The sequence below is a fragment of the Ziziphus jujuba genome, chromosome 12 (genome assembly GCF_031755915.1).
Source record: "Ziziphus jujuba cultivar Dongzao chromosome 12, ASM3175591v1".
Classification (NCBI taxonomy): Eukaryota; Viridiplantae; Streptophyta; class Magnoliopsida; order Rosales; family Rhamnaceae; genus Ziziphus; species Ziziphus jujuba.
In genome coordinates this window covers 2,121,372-2,144,007 of record NC_083390.1, presented here as the reverse complement: position 1 = coordinate 2,144,007, position 22,636 = coordinate 2,121,372, and the positions used below count along the sequence as shown (strand labels likewise).

At 31.5% G+C, this 22,636-nt stretch overlaps 2 protein-coding genes across 11 annotated transcripts; one reads left to right on the top strand and one right to left on the bottom strand.

Moving 5' to 3' along the window:
* Nucleotides 1-6,525: 6,525 nt before the first annotated feature.
* LOC112493163 (uncharacterized) lies at nucleotides 6,526-11,656 on the bottom strand. Of its 8 annotated transcripts, none has more exons than XM_060813565.1 (4): nucleotides 10,786-11,656; nucleotides 9,728-9,798; nucleotides 8,301-9,619; nucleotides 7,461-7,602 (listed from the first exon to the last, which is right to left on the bottom strand). In XM_060813565.1, exons 1-3 carry the CDS (start codon nucleotides 11,598-11,600, stop codon nucleotides 9,453-9,455), a joined length of 1,053 nt encoding a protein of 350 aa, XP_060669548.1. In that variant the 5' UTR covers nucleotides 11,601-11,656; the 3' UTR covers nucleotides 7,461-7,602; nucleotides 8,301-9,452. The 8 variants fall into 8 exon arrangements, with proteins under 8 accessions (XP_060669551.1, XP_060669548.1, XP_060669549.1 ...); XM_060813566.1 differs by having other exon boundaries at nucleotides 7,471-7,602; nucleotides 8,314-9,619; XM_060813568.1 differs by lacking the exons at nucleotides 8,301-9,619; nucleotides 9,728-9,798 and adding an exon at nucleotides 6,526-6,816 and having other exon boundaries at nucleotides 7,427-7,602; nucleotides 10,786-11,651.
* A 4,603-nt stretch (nucleotides 11,657-16,259) lies between these two features.
* Nucleotides 16,260-22,560, top strand: LOC107428240 (uncharacterized). 3 transcript variants are annotated; one of them, XM_060813456.1, is made up of 15 exons: nucleotides 16,260-16,886; nucleotides 16,971-17,249; nucleotides 17,623-17,802; nucleotides 18,127-18,262; nucleotides 18,422-18,756; nucleotides 19,305-19,434; nucleotides 20,325-20,430; nucleotides 20,588-20,709; nucleotides 20,873-20,917; nucleotides 21,097-21,173; nucleotides 21,413-21,509; nucleotides 21,643-21,761; nucleotides 21,927-21,980; nucleotides 22,061-22,126; nucleotides 22,218-22,357. In XM_060813456.1, exons 1-14 carry the CDS (start codon nucleotides 16,459-16,461, stop codon nucleotides 22,122-22,124), a joined length of 2,172 nt encoding a protein of 723 aa, XP_060669439.1. In that variant the 5' UTR covers nucleotides 16,260-16,458; the 3' UTR covers nucleotides 22,125-22,126; nucleotides 22,218-22,357. The 3 variants fall into 3 exon arrangements, with proteins under 3 accessions (XP_060669439.1, XP_060669438.1, XP_015894229.3); XM_060813455.1 differs by having other exon boundaries at nucleotides 16,261-16,886; nucleotides 21,643-21,732; nucleotides 22,218-22,560; XM_016038743.4 differs by lacking the exon at nucleotides 20,325-20,430 and having other exon boundaries at nucleotides 16,262-16,886; nucleotides 20,581-20,709; nucleotides 21,643-21,732; nucleotides 22,218-22,560.
* The last annotated feature ends 76 nt before the right edge of the window (nucleotides 22,561-22,636 follow it).

Genomic DNA, 22,636 nt, shown 5'->3' with positions numbered 1-22,636 from the left:
ACAACATTGAGATTGAAAAAAAAAAAAAAAAAAAAATTGGCTAAACCAATGAGGAAACCCCATATACTGCAGTAAACTTGAACGGCAAGGTTTTCTAAAAACCATAAAGTGTATGAGATTGTAAAACATTCGAAAACAGAAAGAAAAGAGGAATAGAACATCAGATGTTTTGGTTAATTATCATTAAAAGAATGAAATAGCTCAAAGGGCTGCATAGAGTCTATTAATTAATCAGCAGATGCTTGGTTAGTACGTTTTGTCCAATCTCTATTGGCAAATAATTTAATACATTGTCAACAAATATTATAATTATCATTTGTGATGTTACACAAAAAACCATCCAAATTGAGAATACATTCATGCTACAGGAAAGGAATGATAGAAGTTGAAATTTTAGAGCCTAAGTTACAGATAAGGTTGAGAAAGAAGTAATTCAACATTTTAGAAAAATGGCTAAATAAATCAATAAGAGGATGGTGGTGGAGTTTATTGGGGTTAATGCAACAAAAGAAAAAAAAAATTAATGAAAAGCAATTGAAGCAACAAGTATACAATTTGTTAACAATTAAGGAAAAAAAAAGAATAGAAAAGTAAAAGTTCAGGAAGAAAGAAATGTCAATTCAGGTCAGAAAACAAAAGTTAACAAACAAAAAGAAGAATATAATCAAAATAAGAAGACAGAAGGGAAAAGCAGAGAACTGAAGCAGAGGCGGAGGCTGCCTCTCTGTTTTCAGAATCGGAGAGGGAATAGAGAATGTAGAGAGTATTTTTTGTTTTTTGCTTACATAGAGAGTATTGATATTTAGAGAAATAAATAAATAACGGGAAATAATGCCAATCTTTAGCAGTAAAAAATAATTGAAATACTTGGGAATTTGTTACATAACTATTACAGGGCATGTGAGGAGTATAATGATGCACATAACACCACATCAATTTGGCAGCAGACTGTCAGAGGATTCAAAGGGTGGGGATAAGAGAAGTGATTTTCCAATCTGCCCCTCTCTCTTTGAATCATTAGTACTGTTTAATGAAAGTTTGTTTAGTAGGTTTTTTTCTGAATCTCTAAAAGTTCAGCAATATCTCTAAAAAAAACTTAATAATATAAGCATGAATATGCATTTTAAAAAATAGTAATAATAACAAGATTCTATTTCATTACTTGATAAAGTGTCACACCCCAAGTCTAAAATACTTGAAATGTGATAAAAGACATACTTAAAACATTAATAAAACTTATAGTGCGGAGCATAAAAAAAAACTCTTCAAACATTACTTATAAATAATATTTAAAATATCTCCAAAGAAAAACAAAAATCAACTCCAACATTCAAAAGTTTTTTCAAACTAACTAATATACAAATAAAAACAAGTAAACACCATTATCATGCCAAATCCAACTACCTTGACACTATAGTATATCTGAAACCATAACAATAAATAATGAGTATAAAACTCAGTAAGTTACTGGGTTTTTCATAAATATAAAATAAAAAAATACTTAAAATGATCACAAATAAAAATACAAAAAATAATCTATAATAAAATAAGCATAATTTTCTTATAAACTCCAATTGTTAACTACTTAATAGGACCTGGCATAATATAATATTACCCGTCGGTAATCCATATAAACTCGAGTGTGAGGCAGTAACAAGTGGAGAACATAAATTTTAAAAACAAACACTCATACCTGAAGATATAAGTCATATCCTTACTGTGATCATCAATAGAGCCTCCCACATAAAACAATACGTCTAAACCCGAAGGTAAAGAACCATAAATCACTAAAGAAATACTCATACATGATTCATCTCAACACCCGAAAATATATCATAATATATCATAATGTATCACATAATGCCTACTAAGTACCAACAACTAGAGCAAATATACATATATCAATAATCCAATAATTTCTTCGTACAATACATATATATTTCCTAAAACATAAACTATAGAAAAACATAAATAAATCAATAACATAAATATATATTTGCTATGTTTTCAGTTTTAAAAAGTCCAGTAACTTACCTTCATCAGCAAAGTTCACAAAAGATTAACAACCTATACATGAACCAACACTCTCTCATAAGTATAAAATGGAACTATCATATACCACAAATATCTTACGTATAAATTTCAAAATCAAGCTTTTATATTCAAACTAAATGAATAAGGGTTGATACCATAAGATCATAATAGCCTAAGCCCCGAATATTAAAATCGTAAGCTTAGAACAAGATCAAATCATCAAAATCCGAATAAAAATCTATTAATCCATAAACAGTCTCTGAACAAGAATTCAATTCCTGATTCAAACGACATCATCTAAGTCTGAAAAATTATAGAGGTACTGTACACAAGCATAAGTGACTGTGATTAAAATAATTTCATAAAATAATAATGAAAAATTATTCAAAACTCATTAAAAAGTTAACAAAGAAAATACTGAAACTTTTAGATTTTTAGAAACCTTCATTCAATGCTCAAATTGTTTCTCTTTCATGAAATTTTTTATCCATTTGAAATTTTACAGATTAAAACTAGACATTTAGATATACTCATATAAAATTTTAAAAGCCAAACAAAGCTCGAAAACATGGTCAAATTAAATTTAGTAAATGATTGACAGAAACTGAAAATCAGCATTTCACAGGAAAACCGATCTATACAAAAATTTATTAAAAATAAAATACATTTCTAAAAGCATTAATATTTTACAGAGTTTAACTATATATATTAATAATTCTACATAAAAATTATTAGTTCAAATAAAGATCGAAAACTATTTTAAATCGAATTTTATTATTTACTAACCGGACCAAAAAATAAATTCAGATGGCTAAGTATAGGTAATTTAGAAAATCACCATGGCCAAAATATAAAGAATTTCAAGATAAGTTTTTTTATAGTACTATTAGACATATATAGGATAAATTATGCAAATTTTAAGTTAAAAATAATTTCGTTTGAATCTTTTTTTGAAATTTTTACATACGGAACGTATTGCCGCCGCACAGAAAAATCAGACAGAATGCATAAATTCAAAATTTCATAATAAATTGAAACCAGATCCAAATCAAACCAAATAAATTTATACGGATTCATAAGCATATCTATTTTCATCCATAAAAATTTTAGCGCCAAAAGAAACCTTTAAATATTTTAAATAAATTCGAACATTCACTCTGTACAGATCTCCAATAAATTCCAGATTAGGCTTTTAACAATAACTCTTCAATTCAATCTTAATCAATACTTCTATAATACCAAAACATCTCAAATAATATCATATAACATAAAAAGATCAGAAAAACCAACCTGGATCGCTTCAAAGATTTAGGATTTTCCTTCCTATGCTCCAAAATTATTTAGAAATTTCAAAATTTCCAAAAATACTGGATCCCCTAACAATCTTAAATGAATACAAAAACCCTAAATTAAGATCCAAAGCTCTTAATATTAATCCTAATAGCTTTTAGGGTTAGAAGAAAAAGAAGAAAAGAAGAAGAAGACTTACCTGATACTTTAGTGTTGTAAAGTTGAAAACAACGTAAAAGTAAAATAAATATATTTTTTCCTTCCTTTTTATAAAACCAAAATAAAATAAATACCCTTAAATATTTATTTTTTAATTTCCTAATAAAATTGAAATATACTTATAACCAAAACCTATTAGGAGAAAAACTCTATTTTTTAAAATAAAAAATAATTATAAAACTTAAAAAAGAAAAAAAAAACAATATATATATATAATATACTGTACATTACACAAAGCATGACAAAGCAAGATTCCATTTCATTACTTGATCTCTGAAAAAATGAGTTAGTAGGTCTTGCATGACAAAGCAAGTTTCTATTTCATTACTTGATCGCTGAAAAAATGACCTTGACACTAACACATTAAAATATCGATCACCTACATCTTCCATTTTCTTATTTCTTTTGGATTGCGGCAAAAATTTTCTGCCATCCACAGCAAGACCAGTTGATGCCTTCGAAATGTGTAGTCCTTGTGGAATAATGAACAAAATGCAAAACATCGCTTTAGGTGTGAAGGAAGATGGTGGTAGCTCAACCTGAAAGCAGGTAGAATATTGCTCTCGTTATCCGACAGATCCCAAATCTCACTCTCTAATATGTTTTCCCATTCCTCAACATTTACAGAAGAGCGTAGAGGCCTCCAGGCATCTTCGCAGCAAAAGGCAAGCCCGTTGCACTTCTTGACAATTTTTCTGCCACGTATTTCCAGTGCTGGATGTGCAGTTAAATTCTATATATAGATAGCTCAGAAAATGGTGTTTACAACTTCATATGCTTGAAAAGTTTAGACATCTGACATGTATGGAAAGGCAAAAGGAATGAAATGAATATTTGCAAACCAAAGCAAATGTCATCCGCATTACTTTCACTGCCTAATGGTGCAAAATTTCTCCAATACTGCAAGTCTGCAATACAGGAAAGACATGTAGATGAAGGACCAACATGCATGTTCAAGCGTATACGTACATGTATATACATATATAACGCTAAAATCCTATTCAATTCATTGAAAAGAAGAAATATTGGTTTGGAGAAGTGAAAGAATAAAGAAGCCATCACGGCGGCCCTGCTCTTATGTTTTCAGTTCCTGTAGAGAGAAATGGAGTAAATTCTGCTGTAAATTAAATATAGAGAACTATTCAGTGCATTTACAAGCCCACCAAAAAAAAAAAAAAAAAAAAAAGGAAGGAAATGAACATAAATTACAGAAAAAACAAAAAACAAAAACACAAAATAGCTATTGCTTAGAGACAATAAATTATAAAAATAATATCCAAAATAAATAGTTAAAATTATTAAGATAGCTTACCTATAAGGCGTTTAGATACATTGTCCACACGTAATTCATTAAATCAACTCACTGTTGATTAGAATCATGGGGATGTGAGAAATCTTGTTCCAATCTTGGCCTTTCTTCCTTTGGCATCTTTCTTTTCTTGCCATCCATAGATATGTAAAGAAGCAAGAAACGTTGGAAGCCCTTATTCTGGCAGCTTCTGTAATTATGGACATGAATAGATGTATAGCTTTTTGTGAGAGAGGTGAGTTGTTGAAGCTCCTTTATGTTCAGGCTTTTAAGACATGGAAGTTTATGCATCTCAAGACAGGTAAGAGTGAAGGGTAGCAAACCCTCCTCTGGGAACTATTCCACACAATGTTCATCACCAATTCTAAAGTGTGTTAGAGCTTGGTGGCTTTGCAGATTCCACTTACTTCGGCATGAATTGAGTGTAGAGCATTTCTGACCACAAGTTTACCCAAATTAGAAGGTAGACTGGTTTCGTAATGAAACTCCAACAGTGGACAATCACATATCCTCAAGAATTGAAAAGATGGGAGGTGGGTATGCCTTGCCTGAGGCAGCCACTTAAGATTCTTACAAGCTAAAATTGAAAGATGAGTCAGATTGAGGGCATCCAAACCACCCATAGGACAGCCATGGATGAACAGATGTGATAGAGATGTTAGGCTGTAGTCAAGCCCATTTGACATTCACAGACTATGAAGTTTGCCACACTTGTTAATATACAGACAGTTAGAAATCCAAAGGAAATAAATCAAGTGAACAACAATCGTTTAATATGGCAAGCCTTTGAATGGAAGCTTGGAGTGAATGGTGAAATGGAATAATAATTTCTCACATTTCTTGAATTCTAGTTCAGTCAGGGTACTGGGAAAACATCCTGCAGGAAATGATTAATAATGTTCTAATATAAAAATAATTGAAAAAGAAAAACTTTATCTTGGTCAGTTTCTGGTTGGTTTTTCCATATGCATTGAAAGACAACCCATGTTTGAAGTTCTTTCCCAAGGACTCACAAGAAGCTTTCTTATCAAACAATAAACAACACCAAGGGTTGGTCATAGTGATGGGACGCTTTATAAACACAACTGTTAGAAGCTAGTTGACATAACTTTTTGGTTTTCCCTCGTCAAAGAGGTAATTACTTTAACTTTTTCTATTTTCTAATTTTTAGTAGATGAAAAAATGTTTTTATACAGTATTCCATAACAGAACACAAACACCAAAGAAAACTGGATGAAATACAATAATGATTCATAGGCACTAAGCGAATGATACATGGAGTAGTCAAAATAGGCGATTTCCACAGCGTTTCAGCTTTTGTCATCATGAAGATACAAGTAAGATATGTACTCTTAACCCTACTGTGTAATGGAAATATAATAAATTTTATCCGCATTTTTTGTTTACGTGAGTTAAGCTCAACCACGTACAGCTTGAACTATTTAAAAAAATTCAAAATTAATCCTCGTTGACCTTCAAAATTCTGAAATTCTCTTTTATCTGTGGAAACTATTACAGGATGGAACAAACCCGCAGATAAAAAGTTGAAGTTCTTGGATTCGGAGTTTTGAATTGGAAAAAATAATTGACATGGAATACAAAAAAGATTAATTTTTTCTTCAGTAAGGAAACAGTTTCATTAACTAAAATTTATAATAATTGCCCGATGAACATGACAAAAACCTAGCCATCATTCTAAATTTCAAAATTTACTGATGAGGTATCATCTACAATGTATTAAACCGCTAAAAATATACGTTAAAAAATACAAATTACTCGGAAATTCTACATAGGTACTTTCAAAAATATGTTACAACTTCATAAGCTTGAAAAGTTTACACATCAAAATGTATGAAAATGAAAAAGGAATTAAAAAGAAGAAAGTGGAACCAAAGCAAATGCCACTCCATTGCTTTTACCCTTTGATTCAACCTAACAGTCACAATTTCTCCAATACTGCAACTCTGCAACAGAGATAAGACATATTGATGGGGGATGAACATGCATATTTAAGCATATATAAATATACATATATATATATATATATATCTAAATTGCCATCCAATTCATTCAAAAGAAGAAAGGACAACATTCAAAGAAACCCCAAATATATTAAACTGCAATTAAAATGGAAAGAAAAAGAGAAAAATTTAGAAGACCTACAACTAGGACATGCCTAGCAAAATTAACATATCAGAGGAGAAACTGCAGACTAAAAATATGAGAGATATTTGTAAAAGATTATGGCACATCACATTAAGGTTTCAGTATTATGTTATCAGCAGCCAAAAATCCTTTGACACTGCTAATACAGAATGTAAGTTGGCCATATAATCGGATCCATATATATATATATATATATATGTAAAAATATCCATAAGCATGTTCTGGGAAAGCAATACAGAGCAATGCTTAACTTCAGATCTTAATCATTCAAAGAAAGTTTGGTTTGAAGGTTTTTATCTGAGTATCTAAAATATCAACAATATCTCTAAATAGTATTAAACAGAAATATACAGTATCTTAAAAAAATAAAATAAAATAAAAATAACTTTTTTTTATCAAATTACTCACCTGTACATCGGCTTGCAGGAAAAGATCCAGCCACTGCAATGCTTCCTCCATCAATGTAATTGTAACCTCAGCATTTGCCACAAAAATAGCTGGTTTTTTGCAACAGGAAGTAAATCTCTAGGAGAAAAAAAGTGTTACCAGCAAACGAAAAGGCCCACCATCGACTGCAGTAAGACCTGACAGCAAGGAATTTGGAGAGTTGAAACCTATCAAATACATTAAATTTTGCATAATGGAAACAGAAAGACCATGCCAAATCCACAACTAAGAAACGCTCAGTAGAATGAAAACATATCGTGGAAAAATGGAAATGCTTTACATCGGTAATAGGGATATGGAGAGACTATTATTAGTACAATATTGATGAACTATGTATATCGAAAAAGTAATGACACCCCACATATATTAAACTGCAATTAAAATGGAAAGAAAAAAGAGAAAAACATAGAAGACCTGAAAACTAAGACATGCGTAGCAGAATTAACATATCAGAGGAGAAACTGCAGACTAACAATATGAAAGATATTTGTAAAAGATTATCGCACATCACATTAAGGTTTCAATATTATATTATTAGTAGCCATAGATCCTTTGGCACTACTAATACAGAATTTAAGTTCTCATATAATCGGACCCATATATATATATGTAAAAGTATCCATAAGCATGTTCTGGGAAAGCAATACAGAGGAGTGCTTAAATTCAGATCTTAATCATTCAAATTAGAACGTAGACCAGTTTCATAATGAAACTCCAACAATGGACAATCACATATCTTCAAGAATTTCAAAGATGGGAGGAGGGTATGCATAGCCTGAGGCAGCCATTTTAATGTAAAAAAATAAATTTAATGACTGTAAATTGTACAACGTACAGAGTCAGGTAACCTAGTAATTGGAGTGCTAGGCAAGCCAAGGTAGTGAAGATGCCTTAATTCACCAACTGATTCAGGTAACTGCTTCAAATTTTTACAGCCAGAAAACTTTAATACTCTCAAACACCTCAACTTCAAGATTACATGATTCATTATTTCATCAGACAAGTAGTGAAAGCAATACTTGGGAAAAGCTGAACAAAGGCAAAGCATTGCTTTAAGTGTGAGGGAAGAGAGCAGTGACTTGCCTCAAAGCTGGTAGAATATTGCTCTCGTTATCTGAGAAATCCCAAATCCCACTCTAATATCTTTTTCCCATTCTCCAACATCTACTTTAGAGCGCAAAAGCCCTCCAAGTGTTTTTGTAGCTAAGGGCAAGCCCCTGCACTTCTTGACAACTTTTCTACCAATTGTTTCCAAGATTGGATATGCACAACAATGTCCATTGTCAAATGCATGCTTCGCAACTAGTTACCAGCAATATTCATCTTTTAAGTGTTCAAGATAATGGTTTGGAACAGTGCACATGATCTATGCAGAACTTTCAATGCATGCTGTTACAAGAATCTTGCTTCCTTGAGCACCATCTTTGAAAGGTTTAATCAGGTTGTCACAATTAACGTAGTTTTCATTCCACACATCATCCAAAAAAATCAAGAATTTCTTTCCCATTAGCCCCTCGTTCACCCTTATGCGAAGTAAATCCAAGTCTGTGTTCTCACAAGAGTAAGAAGTTATTGCAGAGAGAAGCATTTTTGTTATTGATAAAATATCAAGTCTTCAGTAACACAAACCCAAGATTTAAGCTCAAAGTTCTCCTTAACCTTCTCATCATTGTACACTAATTAGGCAAGGGTGGTCTTGCCAACCGCAGCCATGCCCACTATTGGAATCAGAGATACATATTGCAACCCACATCACCTGTTACCAACAGCTTGATTATGGCCTCCTTATCACCATCTCTACCATAAACCTCGGTTTCTTCTATCAAGGATGTATTTGGTATTCTCGGTGTTAGTTTCTCACCAACCCCCTCTTTGAGTCCAATGAGATCTTTCTGTTTTGCAATGAATTCTAGTCTCTCAAGGATCTCCTCCATCTTGGTCTCCATATCTGAATCGTAGGAATTCAGAGAAGTAGGGATAATGTTACTTACCTTACTAGTGCCAGCTCTAGATTCAGCTTCCAACTTGAATTGCAAAGCATCAGTTGCAATCTCATCCAAGAGATCATCAACATTGAGGACGCATCTTCAATCTCGTTCAGCCACTCCTTCACTGCCTGGTTTCTTATTTGCTTCTCCTCTGCATCACTAAGCACTGCATTAACAGATAATAACATAATCTTCAGTTTCTTAAGCAGATCATGATTGAATTTCTTTCCACGCAGGTAGTCCACTCACGAGAAGCCATCCTGTCAAAGAGCACCTGAAATGTAGCAGACAGAAAAGCTCCACCAACAATGTTGTGACCATGTTTTCTTTTTCATTTGCACACACCTAAGAGGGAATGAAAGAAAGCTAATATTAACCTGAGAACCAGTAGCACTTGATTTTTTTGAGTTCTGCGTAAGAAAATGGAATGGATATTTCCACACATTGCTCACTTCTTCTACAGCTATTCATTGTTGGACATTGAAAAACATGGATTGCTTGCAGGGGCGGATCTACCAAAAACCCAGGGAAAACTATTTTATTTATTATTATTTTTAGCCTAATTACAAGATTGTTACTGTAATATAATATGTGGCCCCCCACAATTAGCGATTTCCATTCATTCATTCCCACACAGCTAATCTGCTTTAAGAAAGCTAAAGAAAAACAAATCATTATATGGAACTTTAACTTTTAATAACCCCAATGATGCAAAAGAGAAAACTACTTTTGTTTCTTCTTTTTTCTTCTTTTTTGCTTCAGAATGGCAATTCAGAGTCCCCACAAGTCATCAGGCTATGTATTCATGTGTCTGGAACAAAGCCATTCATATATTCATCTGTTTGGGACACAACCATTAAAATGTAATTGGTCTTTTGACACATACAGAAAGATGCATGGGATGAAAATGGAGAACTTGCTGACACGGTGTTCTCCATCAGGAAATGGAATTGCATTAAGCTTCTACTAATTTATTTCTACTAACTTTTTACTTTGTTTTTTCTTCAATGGTTTAGTCATATGTATTATTTGTTTTCTTACCTATGTGAACAAAAATGGCCAACATCCAGACTCCTTTGCCTCACTGTTAAGAGACTTTACATTGCTGGAACATATCAATGTTGCTTTATGATCCTTTTATTCTTGGGATTATGGTCTAAATATACTGATCTTCACTATATGAAATATGTCAATGTAGTTTTGTTTATTATTTGAATATTCGAGACATTAACAGCTCTAATCCAACTTATATTGACAAATTTTTAAGTTACAAATTACTCAAAATTCACGCATGAAAAAATAATGTAAAATAAAAAGGAAAGGAAAAATTACAAGTATCTTTTTCGATTGAGCACCTTCTTCAAAAGAGCTTCACGTCCAGGAAATGGGTTCTTCCAATTCTCCACCATTCCATCTTTGTCATCCTCATTGTCTCTTTTATACCTCACCTCCTCTTTCTCCTCACCAATCCCTGAATTTCTAACTACACCCCCATCATTCTCCACAATTCCCAACTTCCCCTCCTTCCCCACCTCCCTCCTCACCCTTAATCTCTCCCTTCTCTCTCTTCTCTTCTCTCCACCTTTAGGAAAAACCTCAACTTTCCTACCCATTTCCTTTCCCATCTCTTTTTTGTCTCCATCTTTACAAAGTCTTGGAATTCTACCCCCTTTAGAGGTACCCAAAAGCTCAAAATTGACTCTGCTCCATCCAACCTTGTCATTGTTATCCCAACCAAACCTCTCACTGATTTCCAACAACTCGGCAACAGCACTCAAGTTTCCTGAAGAAGAAGAAGAAGAAGATGAATTACCATTCAATACATTTTGGGCCAATTCCCACTCTATGCGGTCTTGGTAAACAGGGTCTTGGAGGACATGGTCAGCTAGCTTTGCCCACTCTTCGAAGTCACGGGCTCTGAGATTCTTGGAGACCCATTTGAGGTAGCTTGAAGGAAGCGTACCTAGCATTTTTCCTTTGTATTTCCCAAAGTCTATGACTCTGTCTCTAGCTGCTGGGATTGCTGCCGTTATAGAGAGGGGTGGTTTGGAGGAAGAAGAAGAAGAATAAAAAGAAGGGTTTTGGGGTTTGAAGGAGTATGTGGGAGTGAAGAAAGTAGAAGGAGAGGAACGGAAGAGTAGAGACATGGATACGGATGTTAGCAAGAAGAAGATAGAGGGGAACTGAAATAAAAAAAAAAAAATTAGAATTCTTTTTTATTTTTTATTTTTTTATTTTCATCTTATTTATACTCGTATATTTGCATTTTTACATTTTTGTTTTTAATTACTTACCAGTCTATTTACTTGGAAATTAATTGCAACACAGTTTTATTATTAATTTATGGGAAAATTTTATTTAGACATTTTTGTTTTCCTCTAATTATATTTTAAATTATATTTTTGAAAAATCATATTTAATATCATTTTGTCATTTTCTAGAGGATAATTTAACTTTTAAAAATTAAAACTGTATTTTTATAATATTATTTGATTATAAAATTGTAATTTTCAACCTTCTTTTAACTCTTTGTTAAAATCTCATATGTGGTTTTATTTTGATAAATATATAAAATTAAATAAAAATTAATGATAATTTTCTAAATATATGAGCTTAACTGTAATTATGAAAGATCTAAATTAAATTTAATTTTCGTATGAAGACTTATAAATTTAATTCAGTTACTAGGATCTTGGTACCTGTCTAATGTGGCTCCAAAGGCTAAATTAAGGATAATATATTATTTTTGAAAAGCATACTGTGAATTTGCAAAATAATAATTTTGATAGTAGGATTCATGAGTTATAACGCACATGATTATGGATGTTCCTCTGTTTCAAAAAGTGCTAGTTGCTTTTGGAATCTAATGAATTATTTATAGTGATTTTTCAATAATTATCAAATTTGTATTTCTTTTAAAATCGTTAAATAAGTTATTTCAAGAACAAAATTACAAAAAGTGATTTTTATATTCTGATGCTAAACATTATATAAAATACTTTTTATCTATTTAGAATTGATTTTGAATTTTAAAATTACTCTACGTGGATACTAAACCATCTCACATTAATCCGTTCCTAATATGTGGAAGGGCTTTGGATCACAGACAATTTTAAATGCATTAATCGAGTTGGATGAAATTGAACTTTTAAATGAGATTAAATTTAATTTTTATTTTGAGTTAGATTTTTTTTTAATTTTAACTTTTGTACCATTGCGTAGATATTATTGACACAAGTTTATAAATTAATGGCATATCTAATTCCGAGTTCCAATTGAAAAATCATAGGTCTGAAAAAGTTTTAATATTAATATTATATTAATTTCCAAATCAATCTCAGATTTTCATATGATAGTGATAAAGGCCTTATATAAGTGTTAAACAGTGAACAAATTCGATTAAATGCATTAATCGAGTTGGATGAAATTGAACTTTTAAATGAGATTAAATTTAATTTTTATTTTGAGTTAGATTTTTTTTTAATTTTAACTTTTGTACCATTGCGTAGATATTATTGACACAAGTTTATAAATTAATGGCATATCTAATTCCGAGTTCCAATTGAAAAATCATAGGTCTGAAAAAATTTTAATATTAATATTATATTAATTTCCAAATCAATCTCAGATTTTCATATGATAGTGATAAAGGCCTTATATAAGTGTTAAACAGTGAACAAATTCGAAAATTTCCATCTTATCCTCAAAACTAAAGAAAATTATCCCTAGATCCACAAATCTGTACCAGGTTAACTAAAACCCATTTCTACACCAATCGGGTCATTGTTGATTTCCAATTTTTCAGCCACTACTAAGCTACATATGCCAAACCACAAATACGCCCACCAATAACACCCTAAAATTTCACTTTGCCGAACACTTCTTAATCTGACTAGCTAAACGCGGCAATGTCGTCACAGGTCTCTGGCTAGTTGGCCAAAATTTTAACCATTTTAGGCTGACCCACACACCCCTTCTCCTTTATTTGGACCACCTAAATCAATTTCCAATTCTGTTTGTTAAGCTTCCTTACGGTTTGAGAGATCCATTAATCTCAAATTTGGTTAAAACTTCTAATAATTTTTCTGGCCACCAATGACACTTTTGGACCAATTTGAATACACTACTATATTCCAATCTTTTGGGCTTTTTATTGGTATAAAGTTTATGAATTTTAAATATTGTATGATAATTTTTTTTATTTTTGAATTAATTAATTAAATTCAAATAAAATTAAACTGTGTTTGGATAACTTAATACCAAATTGAAGCTCGATTTGTGAAATTGGATGTTAATACAACCCAACAAAAAATTCAATTTCATAAATGGGCCTTCGAATGAAAAACTCAATTTTGGATATCAAATTCTAAAGGTTAATGTATAATTGAATTACTCAATATTTTATTTATATAATTTTATGGAAGTATAAATTATTTTAAAACATTTTATGTACATCAATATCTTTGATTTTGTTGTTATATTTTAAAGAATATTTTATTACATTATAGACCCTTATACCATGCCTGGAGGTGACCCTACGAAGGAATAAAGGTGTGCATTAGTGATATCTGTTAGTAATTATAATTTTAAATAAATTTAGGCAGATTAGTACAATATATATATAGTTTGAATATGATATTATATGAATATATAAACATTATATATATGTGTTATCATTTTATATGACTTTTGATGAAATTTTAAATTTGTTTAAATTTAAATGAGTTCATAATGAACTAATGAATCTTGATATTTAAATATTTTGATAATTAAATTGATGGTTTAGTTATTTTGGAAAATATTTTATTTTTAAGGTAGTGGATTGAAAATTGTATATTTTTAAGTATATTTAAGTATTCTATATTTTGAAGTGATTAAAAATGATTTATATTTACTGTTGATATTTGTGTTTTGGCATAAAATAGTGATTTGAAAATTTTAAAATATTTAAATAAATTGTTGAGTTTGAATATTAAATTACAGTTTATGATACAATATTTGTTTATAGAAAAATAAAAAAAGTATAATTTTAAAAAATTGTTTGTTATTTTTAGTTAATATACCATATAGTACCCAATATATCAATATTATATTATATTATAGCATGCAAATTTTCCACCATGCTCTAGCATACTAAAGTTTATAAGCTTTATATTATATTATAGCACGCAAATTTTCCATCATTCTCTAGCATACTAAAGTTTATAAGCTGGATTCATCTTACATGTTTATTTTTGCCACAATACATTTCGTATACTAAGGTCGTGAGGTAGGTTCATCTTAGGGGTTCCTTTTTCTTTTACTGTTTGATGATGTTTCGGGATATCATACATTATTTGACAATGCTATGTATATTTTATGATACATTGTTTATTTTTATGAGCACATTATTGATTTTCTAATCTATTGTGATTTTATGATATTTTCCACAATTATTTTTATGAATATATTTATATTATTTTATTTATGATATTTAAATCATTATTGATCTAGTTTATAATAATTAAATGGCTTATTGATGTATAACATTTAAATCTCTATTTTACAGTATGGATTCGAGGAGCAAATATGAATATTGTGAAATGATTTTTTAATAGGAGACCTTTCAAAATAGTAGAAAGAAAGGTCTTGAAATAAAGATTTACAGAAATAATATATTATTTTCTATTAAAATATATCACTCACTGAGATATTTTTATCTTACATTTTATTTATTTTTAAATTCATATCTCCAGATCTAAATAATTAAAGGACAGTTTACTCTGCACATCACTTATTGTTTCAAGTTTCTCACAAAGTATTTATCTTTCTCTATTTATATTTATTTTTCTATATTTATTTGCATAAGTTCTATTAAAATGCTCTAAACTAAATTATGAATACAATAATAATATTAATATATATATATATATATATATGTGTGTGTGTGTGTGTATGTATACTAAAAGCCTAGCCTATTGTTTGATGGAATGTAGCTATGTAGTTTTATTTTTATATATTAAAGTATTATTTTTTTATTATATGCATTAATTGTCCACGATTTAAGTGAGTTCCATTGAATTTTTTTAAAAAAATTATTCATTAGAACTTTACTAGAAGGACCAACTAGAGTCCTAAAAGGATCCCAAAAATGGATCCTACGGAGAATGGGCGTTTGGAGAAAGAATAAGAAAAATGAAAATGGAAACTGAAAGAGTTTTGGGCTTGAAAAACCGTGTGGAAGTGGAAGAAAAAAAAGAAAAAGAAAGGATAATAGACACGGATGTGGAAGAATTAAGAAGATTGAGCATTTGAGCATACACTACGGAATGCAATTACAGGGAAGAAAGAAAGCCTAATGAAAATAAATTAGAATTTTCTTTTTTCTCATTGTTTATACTTCTTTTTTTGCATTTGAAATTAATTCCAACAAAGTTTTATTTTAAATTTAATTTGTTTTGTTAAGCATTTTTATTGATTAATAATTTAATATTTCCATAAAATAGAGAGTCCAATTCATATTATAATAAAATAATCAATATGTTTTTGTATGATTTTTAAAAAAACACAGGTTACTGGCATTAATCAAAACATAATTTAAAGAATTAAATTAAAATTTGGATTAGAGGGAAATTTATAAATTTTCTTATAGTTTTCTATTTACAAATTAAAATATTAGAATTTTTAAAATTTTCTTCATTTTACTAAATTTTTACGTTTGTGGTTGTGGGAATTAAAAAATAAAAATAAAAACAAATATAAGAGGGAAAAGGAAAATACTTCATATACATAAAAAGGGGGAAAAATAAATGTTATTTTGTGTATTTCGGAACAATAATTCCTTATCCGAAAAGAAATTTTATTTATTATTGTATTTCGGAAGAACGAGGTTGTGACCGTACACTTTCTGCACTTCCTGTCTGAAAAACACTCAAAAGTCGGAAAACCTTTCGCCTTCTCGTTTTTTCCATTGCGACTTGTCGGTTTTCACTTTCTCCGACTTTCTCGCTCTCTCGTTCTCTTGACATGTTATCAGTTTCTTCTTCTTCTTCTTATTGGCAAGCTCTGAGCCGACTCGGCGCTCTCTCTGTGCCCTCACACAGTCACCACCGATCATCGGTGCCGTCGCCGGCGACAAACTCTCAGCCTCTCTTCCATTGCTCTCTCACCGGCTTCCGAGACATTTCTCCGGCTACTTCGCCGGCCAAATCCAACGCCGTTTCGTTCACAAGTACGGACACCAGCAAAATAAATGATCAAAAGGATGGTGTTCAAGGAAACAGAGGCGAAGAAGGTGAAGAGGAAGAAGAAGAAGAAGGAAAAGGGATTTCTAGAATACGAGTTCCCAGACAGAAATACATCCCCATTTCCAAAGCCGAGCTCTTAGACGGCATCGTTTCGAACATGTTCGACGCTGACGCTGATGATACCAAGCAGTTTCTTCTCCTCTCCTCGTGAGTTTCGTTAATTTATTTTAATTTTTCGTTCAGGTGTGTTTGATTGGTTTAGGGTTCTTTAATTTATTTGAATTTTGGCAGTTGCTTGGATTCCATACTTCATGCTGAGCACAAGAGAATTTTGGAAGAAATGCGTGCTGATTATTTCGTTTCTCATCGCACTGAGAATGGGCAAAGGAAACATGAAGGGTCGCCGAATCCGAATGGGAAAGTTGTGGGTAAAGGGGAGGACTCCGAGTCTGCCATTAATGGAATTGGGAGCTTGGAGGATGAAGACACTGAACTCAGCAACCTAAAGCCATTCAGCTATGTTTTCGATTTGAGAAATCTCTTGGTTTCTTCGCCTAAGAATGAAAAAAGGTAGACCTTCCTGCTTTTCATGGGATTTGGAATTCTTCATGTTAAGCCAAAGGGGAAATATCCATTGATAAAAATAGCAATGTGATTGAAGGAAAATTTTGAAACTTTAAATGCAATACAGAGTTTTTCACAGCGTTTAGATATATTTTCAATGAATTGGGTTCTTGGAGCTTTTGCAATTGGGGTATGCATTAAAATGATTATGGCATGTTGCTTTCATATTATTTAATGTTTAAAAATAAACCATCTTTATTGGTATAAACAACCTTTATTTAAATATCAATGTTTTTTTCAGACATTTTTTAAAATATTAATGATTTTAGACACTTTTGGCGAGTGTTACTTACCATGCTTTCTTTCTCTCTTTTCACAGTGTTGCTGTTGCCACTCGTTTTCAACGTGCTTTCATGCAACTACTTTATGATGCTCAGTTTGAAGAATTATCAGCCAGGGATTTGATGCTGACATCTGCACTGAACTCAGATTATCTCCTTACTTTGCCTATATATGTTGATTGGAAGAAAGCATCAGAATCCAATGCAATAATATTCAGGTGAATCTTGTTACCACTTTGAATGCATATCATGGAGTGTATTAGATTGTAGCTTTGTTGGAAGAGCGCATAGCGGAGTTTCAAAGGCATGGAGTTCATAATTCTGTTTGATAATGGTATTTGGAAGTCTTATACGTTCCATATTTATAAAATATCTGTATTTGATTGATGCATTTTGCAAAAATGTGCTGGGTTTTCCATGCGCTTATGACTCATGAAAACCATAACTGTGCCAAGTAAGTATTGAGAAACCTGCCAGTTTTTAGATTATCAATTTTGCAAAATATTAACCAGTCTATTACTTTGATCTGTGCAATCTTACAGACGAGGATATGCGACTGAGACACAGAAAGGCCTCCTACTTGTTGAAAAATTGGATTATCTACAGTCGAAGCTTCTGAGAGGAATCTTCTTCATTATATCAAAACCATTGGGGAAACTTGGCAGGTGGTTAACTGAGGTAATTCTCATTTTCTTTTTAAATAAAAATGTGTGATTGTTTTTTATGCTTTCAGGTTTGTCTTCATTTTCTAGACACTTAAAGTTTCACATGTTAAATTTCCCTTTTTTTGTTTTTTTTTTGTTTTTTTTTTTTTCCATTTGTAATGCTTTAGGACAGGCTTTCAATGATGGTGGGAAAACACAAGAAGCGCAAGAGTGGACTAAGAGGTTAAAGCTCTGGCTAAAGGATTATCTTCTTTTTGAGCAGTCATTTCAATATGATGAAAGGACTTCTGATGGTCCACTAGGAGTAGACCAACTATCAGATACGGATCTTCCTATTTGGCTGGCAGCACAAAGGGCAGTGTCTCGTTATGAAGGATTGTTGTCACCAGTTGGTCCGCGGGGAAGGCTCTTAAGGAAGTTGCTTACTTGGATTGGACTTATTCCTCCTACACCAGAAACACCATTTGATGTTGACAGTGATGCTAATGCTTCTGAACCTAATACAAGGTTTGTAGCAGTACTTTTTTCATTGCCTTCATATTTCATCATGGCCTTTCTTAATATTTAACAATCTATTATTGTGATAAAATTATAAGTATTTAAAAAATGCAATAATAACTTTTGTGCTTTACATTTACAATCTTATTTTCTGACATAAGAAAATTTGTTTGGCACAAGGAGCTTTTTTGAGCTTAATAAGAAGAACTTGTCCCCTTGACAGGATAATGAGTTCAATATTTTTCGCACAATCATAGTAGTATCTACATTCTAAAATTCACTTACATATATATAAGTGTATTATACTACTTGCGCATAAAAGAAATAATCTTATCCAGTTAAGGTTTTACTTATCATTAATAGATATAAATCTAAGGATGCAAATAGAGAAAAAAAAAAATATTACCTGGAAATAAAGCTAGATTGGTATTGGGAGAACAAAGGTCTTACTGCAATTATGAGTTTCGTGAAGGTTTGACAGTCTATTTAAATCAGATGTTATATGAAATGAACAATTATCCTCAAATATAATCAAATAACATAAAATTGTTCACCAGGTCCATTTTTTTATCAAGGATATCACTTAGTGATATATGGAGACCTGCTACAAGGAAATACTGTGGAAACGATATTTGGAAAATGTTAAAAACTTCTATTTCCATTCTTCTCTCACAGTCAACCCTCCAGGTATTTCCTCATGCATGGTAGCCTGTTGACTTATGTACGTTACTTTTCTTATATAGGAAAACATATGGTACTTGCTAAGGTAATACTTTTGGAAAACATTTTTTTTTTCTCTTAAGAAAATTTATGGAATGTCTGCTGAGATGATTACATTAGTATATGTGTACATCTGTGGTGTGTATTTTGATGTTCAATTTGTTCAGTAAATATTATCCAGCTTGCTCTGTCTTCTTAGATTTCTTTTGTTATGATTTAATGTTGTTGATTTTTCAAATTTGACAAGTACTAGTATGCTGAAGGAATGATTTTGGCTCCTTTAACTTCTTTTATTAGGTTAATGTAACGATTGAATTGAATTTCTACTCAAGGAATGCTGTATTCTACCAACTCTATGGAGCTCCATAGTGTTTTGAGCAAATATTATATTCGATAATATTTCATTGTTTACTAAACCTTACTCCAATTGGATTGTAAACCATAATTTACAATCGTTTGGATTTATGAAGTTTGATATAAGGTTTCCTCATGCCTCTGGCATTACAAATAGTTGAGTGCTATAGATTTATTGAAGGAGTTTGCAGGATTTGAAATTTATGGAGGCATGATGTGGTTGTCAATTGACTTTTTTAAGCATTGGTGAAGAAAAAAATTGAATGCCCTTCTAGGTAGATATGGCAAGGGATGATAATGAATCAGTGAGTGAGTTATAGAGATAAACATTATATTTCCAATTTCATATGATCTCTTTGTGGAAAGAACATATGACCTCTCAATGGTAAAGAGCACGTACTATGAAGAAATGATTATGATCACTACTACTCATATTCGGTTAGTGTAGATGCATAAGATGTTAAAACTTGAAATAAGAGGTACTAATGAAGTATGATCCTTAGAACTTGGGTTGTCAGATTCTTGGGTTCGGACACGAGTTTCTAAAGTTCTTGAAGGGATCTTCTCTTTTCCAGTTTACTGTCGTTATGTTCCTTGTTGCCACTAGAGGTATAAAATGCATGTCAATTATCTGAGTAATTTCATTTTTACTTTCCTATATCTCATTTATATTTCTTTGTTTTTGCTGAAATATTGTTTAAAAAACTTCTGTTTTAATGTACCAGTAAATGTTATTAATATGGTGCCTTTCCTAATTAGGAGCCAGCATTCCAAGAATTGATTTTGCTTTATACCGAGGAAGTAGATAAAGGGGATACTGAAATCAAATCCGAGGTTCCATCGTCGCAGTTGAAGATATATGAGAGAATTCCCATTCCAGAATTACCAGTAAATATTTCTGACACTGCATCATCTCTCAATTGTGTCATGTTTTATGATATTCTCATGTAATTTCTGCTGCTCTTTTGTTAACTAAATTATGGCAATTGTTTCTTTTGTATTTCTTCTGATGTTTCCTAATGATTTCTCATTGTATTCAATGTATTTCTAGGTTGTCTTTCCTCACAAAAAGCTATCTTTCCGTATCATAGACACGGTATGGAGATATTCACTGTATTTTTTAAATTTTACTAGCTTTTACTCAACCAATTCATGCAGTACTTGCTACAATCATGCGTATTTCAATTGATGACTAACTGGTGGGATAACATTACTTATTGAGTGAAGAAGTCTCCTTTTATATCTTTAGCCTGATGACTCCATGTTAACTTGCAGGTACGCTTGGATGCTGCCACGATAGTGGGGCTTTTGGCATACATCATAAACTACAAGTTTGAGAATCTCTTTTCTCCGTAAGCATCTGCTTTTTCTTGTAGCAACATTTCTTCTAATGCTGTATTGGATAAATAAAAGGGAAAGTGGAGAAGGGGAGGCAATCTATGCTCAAGTCTATTTGTGAAACTTCAATGATTTTTGGAGTAGAGGGTTTGTAGACCTAGTTATCATGTCACCTTTGAATATCTTCTGCTTTGTAGTTGAATTTTTCTGAGAATTGTCATTGACAGTTTTCTTCTTCATATATATATGTCAGGTCAGCAATATTTCTTGATGTGGTTGCTATAAGTGCCCTTATAATATATGTGACCCGTGTGGTTCTTGGTTACAAACAGACATGGGACAGATATCAAGTGAGTTGGCTTTGTTTTTCCTATTAATGCATAGCAGATGATTATGATGCGAATATACAAATTTCTTTGATTTTGTTTTTCTTCCATTTTTGGTATATGAATGATCTTCTTCTGAAGAACCTTTTTTTGTCAGCTATTAGTCAATAGAACACTTTACGAAAAGACTCTAGCAAGTGGATTTGGCTCAGTTCATTTTCTTCTCGATGCTTCTGAACAACAGCAAGTAATTAACCACCATTGTTCATTTTCCTTGTATGTTTGTGTTGTTTCCACATAAAAGTAATTGGGATAAAAAAATGACTTTTCTAAGAGCATCACAATTATATAAATAGTCTAATTCCTTTATCTGATTATTTTAATCCAAAATTTACCCTCTTTTTTGTTTTTTTTTTGGGGCACTGTAATCGTATAATGCAGTACAAGGAAGCCATTTTGGCCTATGCAGTCATGCTCAAAGTGGAGAAGGGCAAGGTTTGTTTCTACTTTCTTCAAGCTTCTGTTCAATTAAAATTATGCTTGAACTTTTTCTAGTAAACATGTTCTGACCACAGATCACCAGTCATCGAAGCGTGGGAAACGAATGTGAGAAATTCATGTATGATACATTTAAAGTGAAGGTAATTAAAGGAATTTATTAAAAAGTTAATTATTATTTTACTGAAGCAGCTGGATTAATTATTATGTATTCCATTGGATTGTTTTATGCAGGTAGAAATGCCAGTTGAGAAAGCAACAAATACATTGTTGAGGCTTGGCCTTGCAGCTGAAGCTCCCGTTAATGGAAGAATGACCCTGCAGGCAGTGCCTTGTTCAAAGGCATATGAGGCTCTTCAGCAACGTTGGAACAGTTTGCTTGGTTCGGGTTGATATTTATTATCCATTTTATTAGGATCTTAATATTGTATTATATCATTTATTCTTGTAAATTGTTAGAGAACTTTAGTCACAAAAAGCCTCTAATTCTTATCTTATAGAAAAAGGTGTAATATAAATCTTCTTTCTTTCTTTGTTTATTTTATCTTTTCAGACTTTTTTTTTTAGTACCATGAAATTTTTTTGTTGGTTTTCATTAAAAGTCATGCGAATGTAGGAATTGTTCAAGGTTTTTTTGTCCATCTCAAAATGGT

Coding starts and splice junctions, on each gene's coding strand:
- LOC112493163 (XM_060813565.1), bottom strand. CDS start 11,600: ATGTCTCTACTCTTCCGTTCCTCTCCTTCTACTTTCTTCACTCCCACA. Junction 9,799..10,785: donor CTCAATCGAAAAAGATACTT/GTAATTTTTCCT, acceptor ATTCCCTCTTAG/GTGTGTGCAAATGAAAAAGA. Junction 9,620..9,727: donor TTCTGTCTGCTACATTTCAG/GTGCTCTTTGAC, acceptor CTGTTAATGCAG/TGCTTAGTGATGCAGAGGAG.
- LOC107428240 (XM_060813455.1), top strand. CDS start 16,459: ATGTTATCAGTTTCTTCTTCTTCTTCTTATTGGCAAGCTCTGAGCCGA. Junction 20,431..20,587: donor GTTCCTTGTTGCCACTAGAG/GTATAAAATGCA, acceptor ATTAGGAGCCAG/CATTCCAAGAATTGATTTTG. Junction 21,510..21,642: donor AGACATGGGACAGATATCAA/GTGAGTTGGCTT, acceptor TTTTTTTGTCAG/CTATTAGTCAATAGAACACT.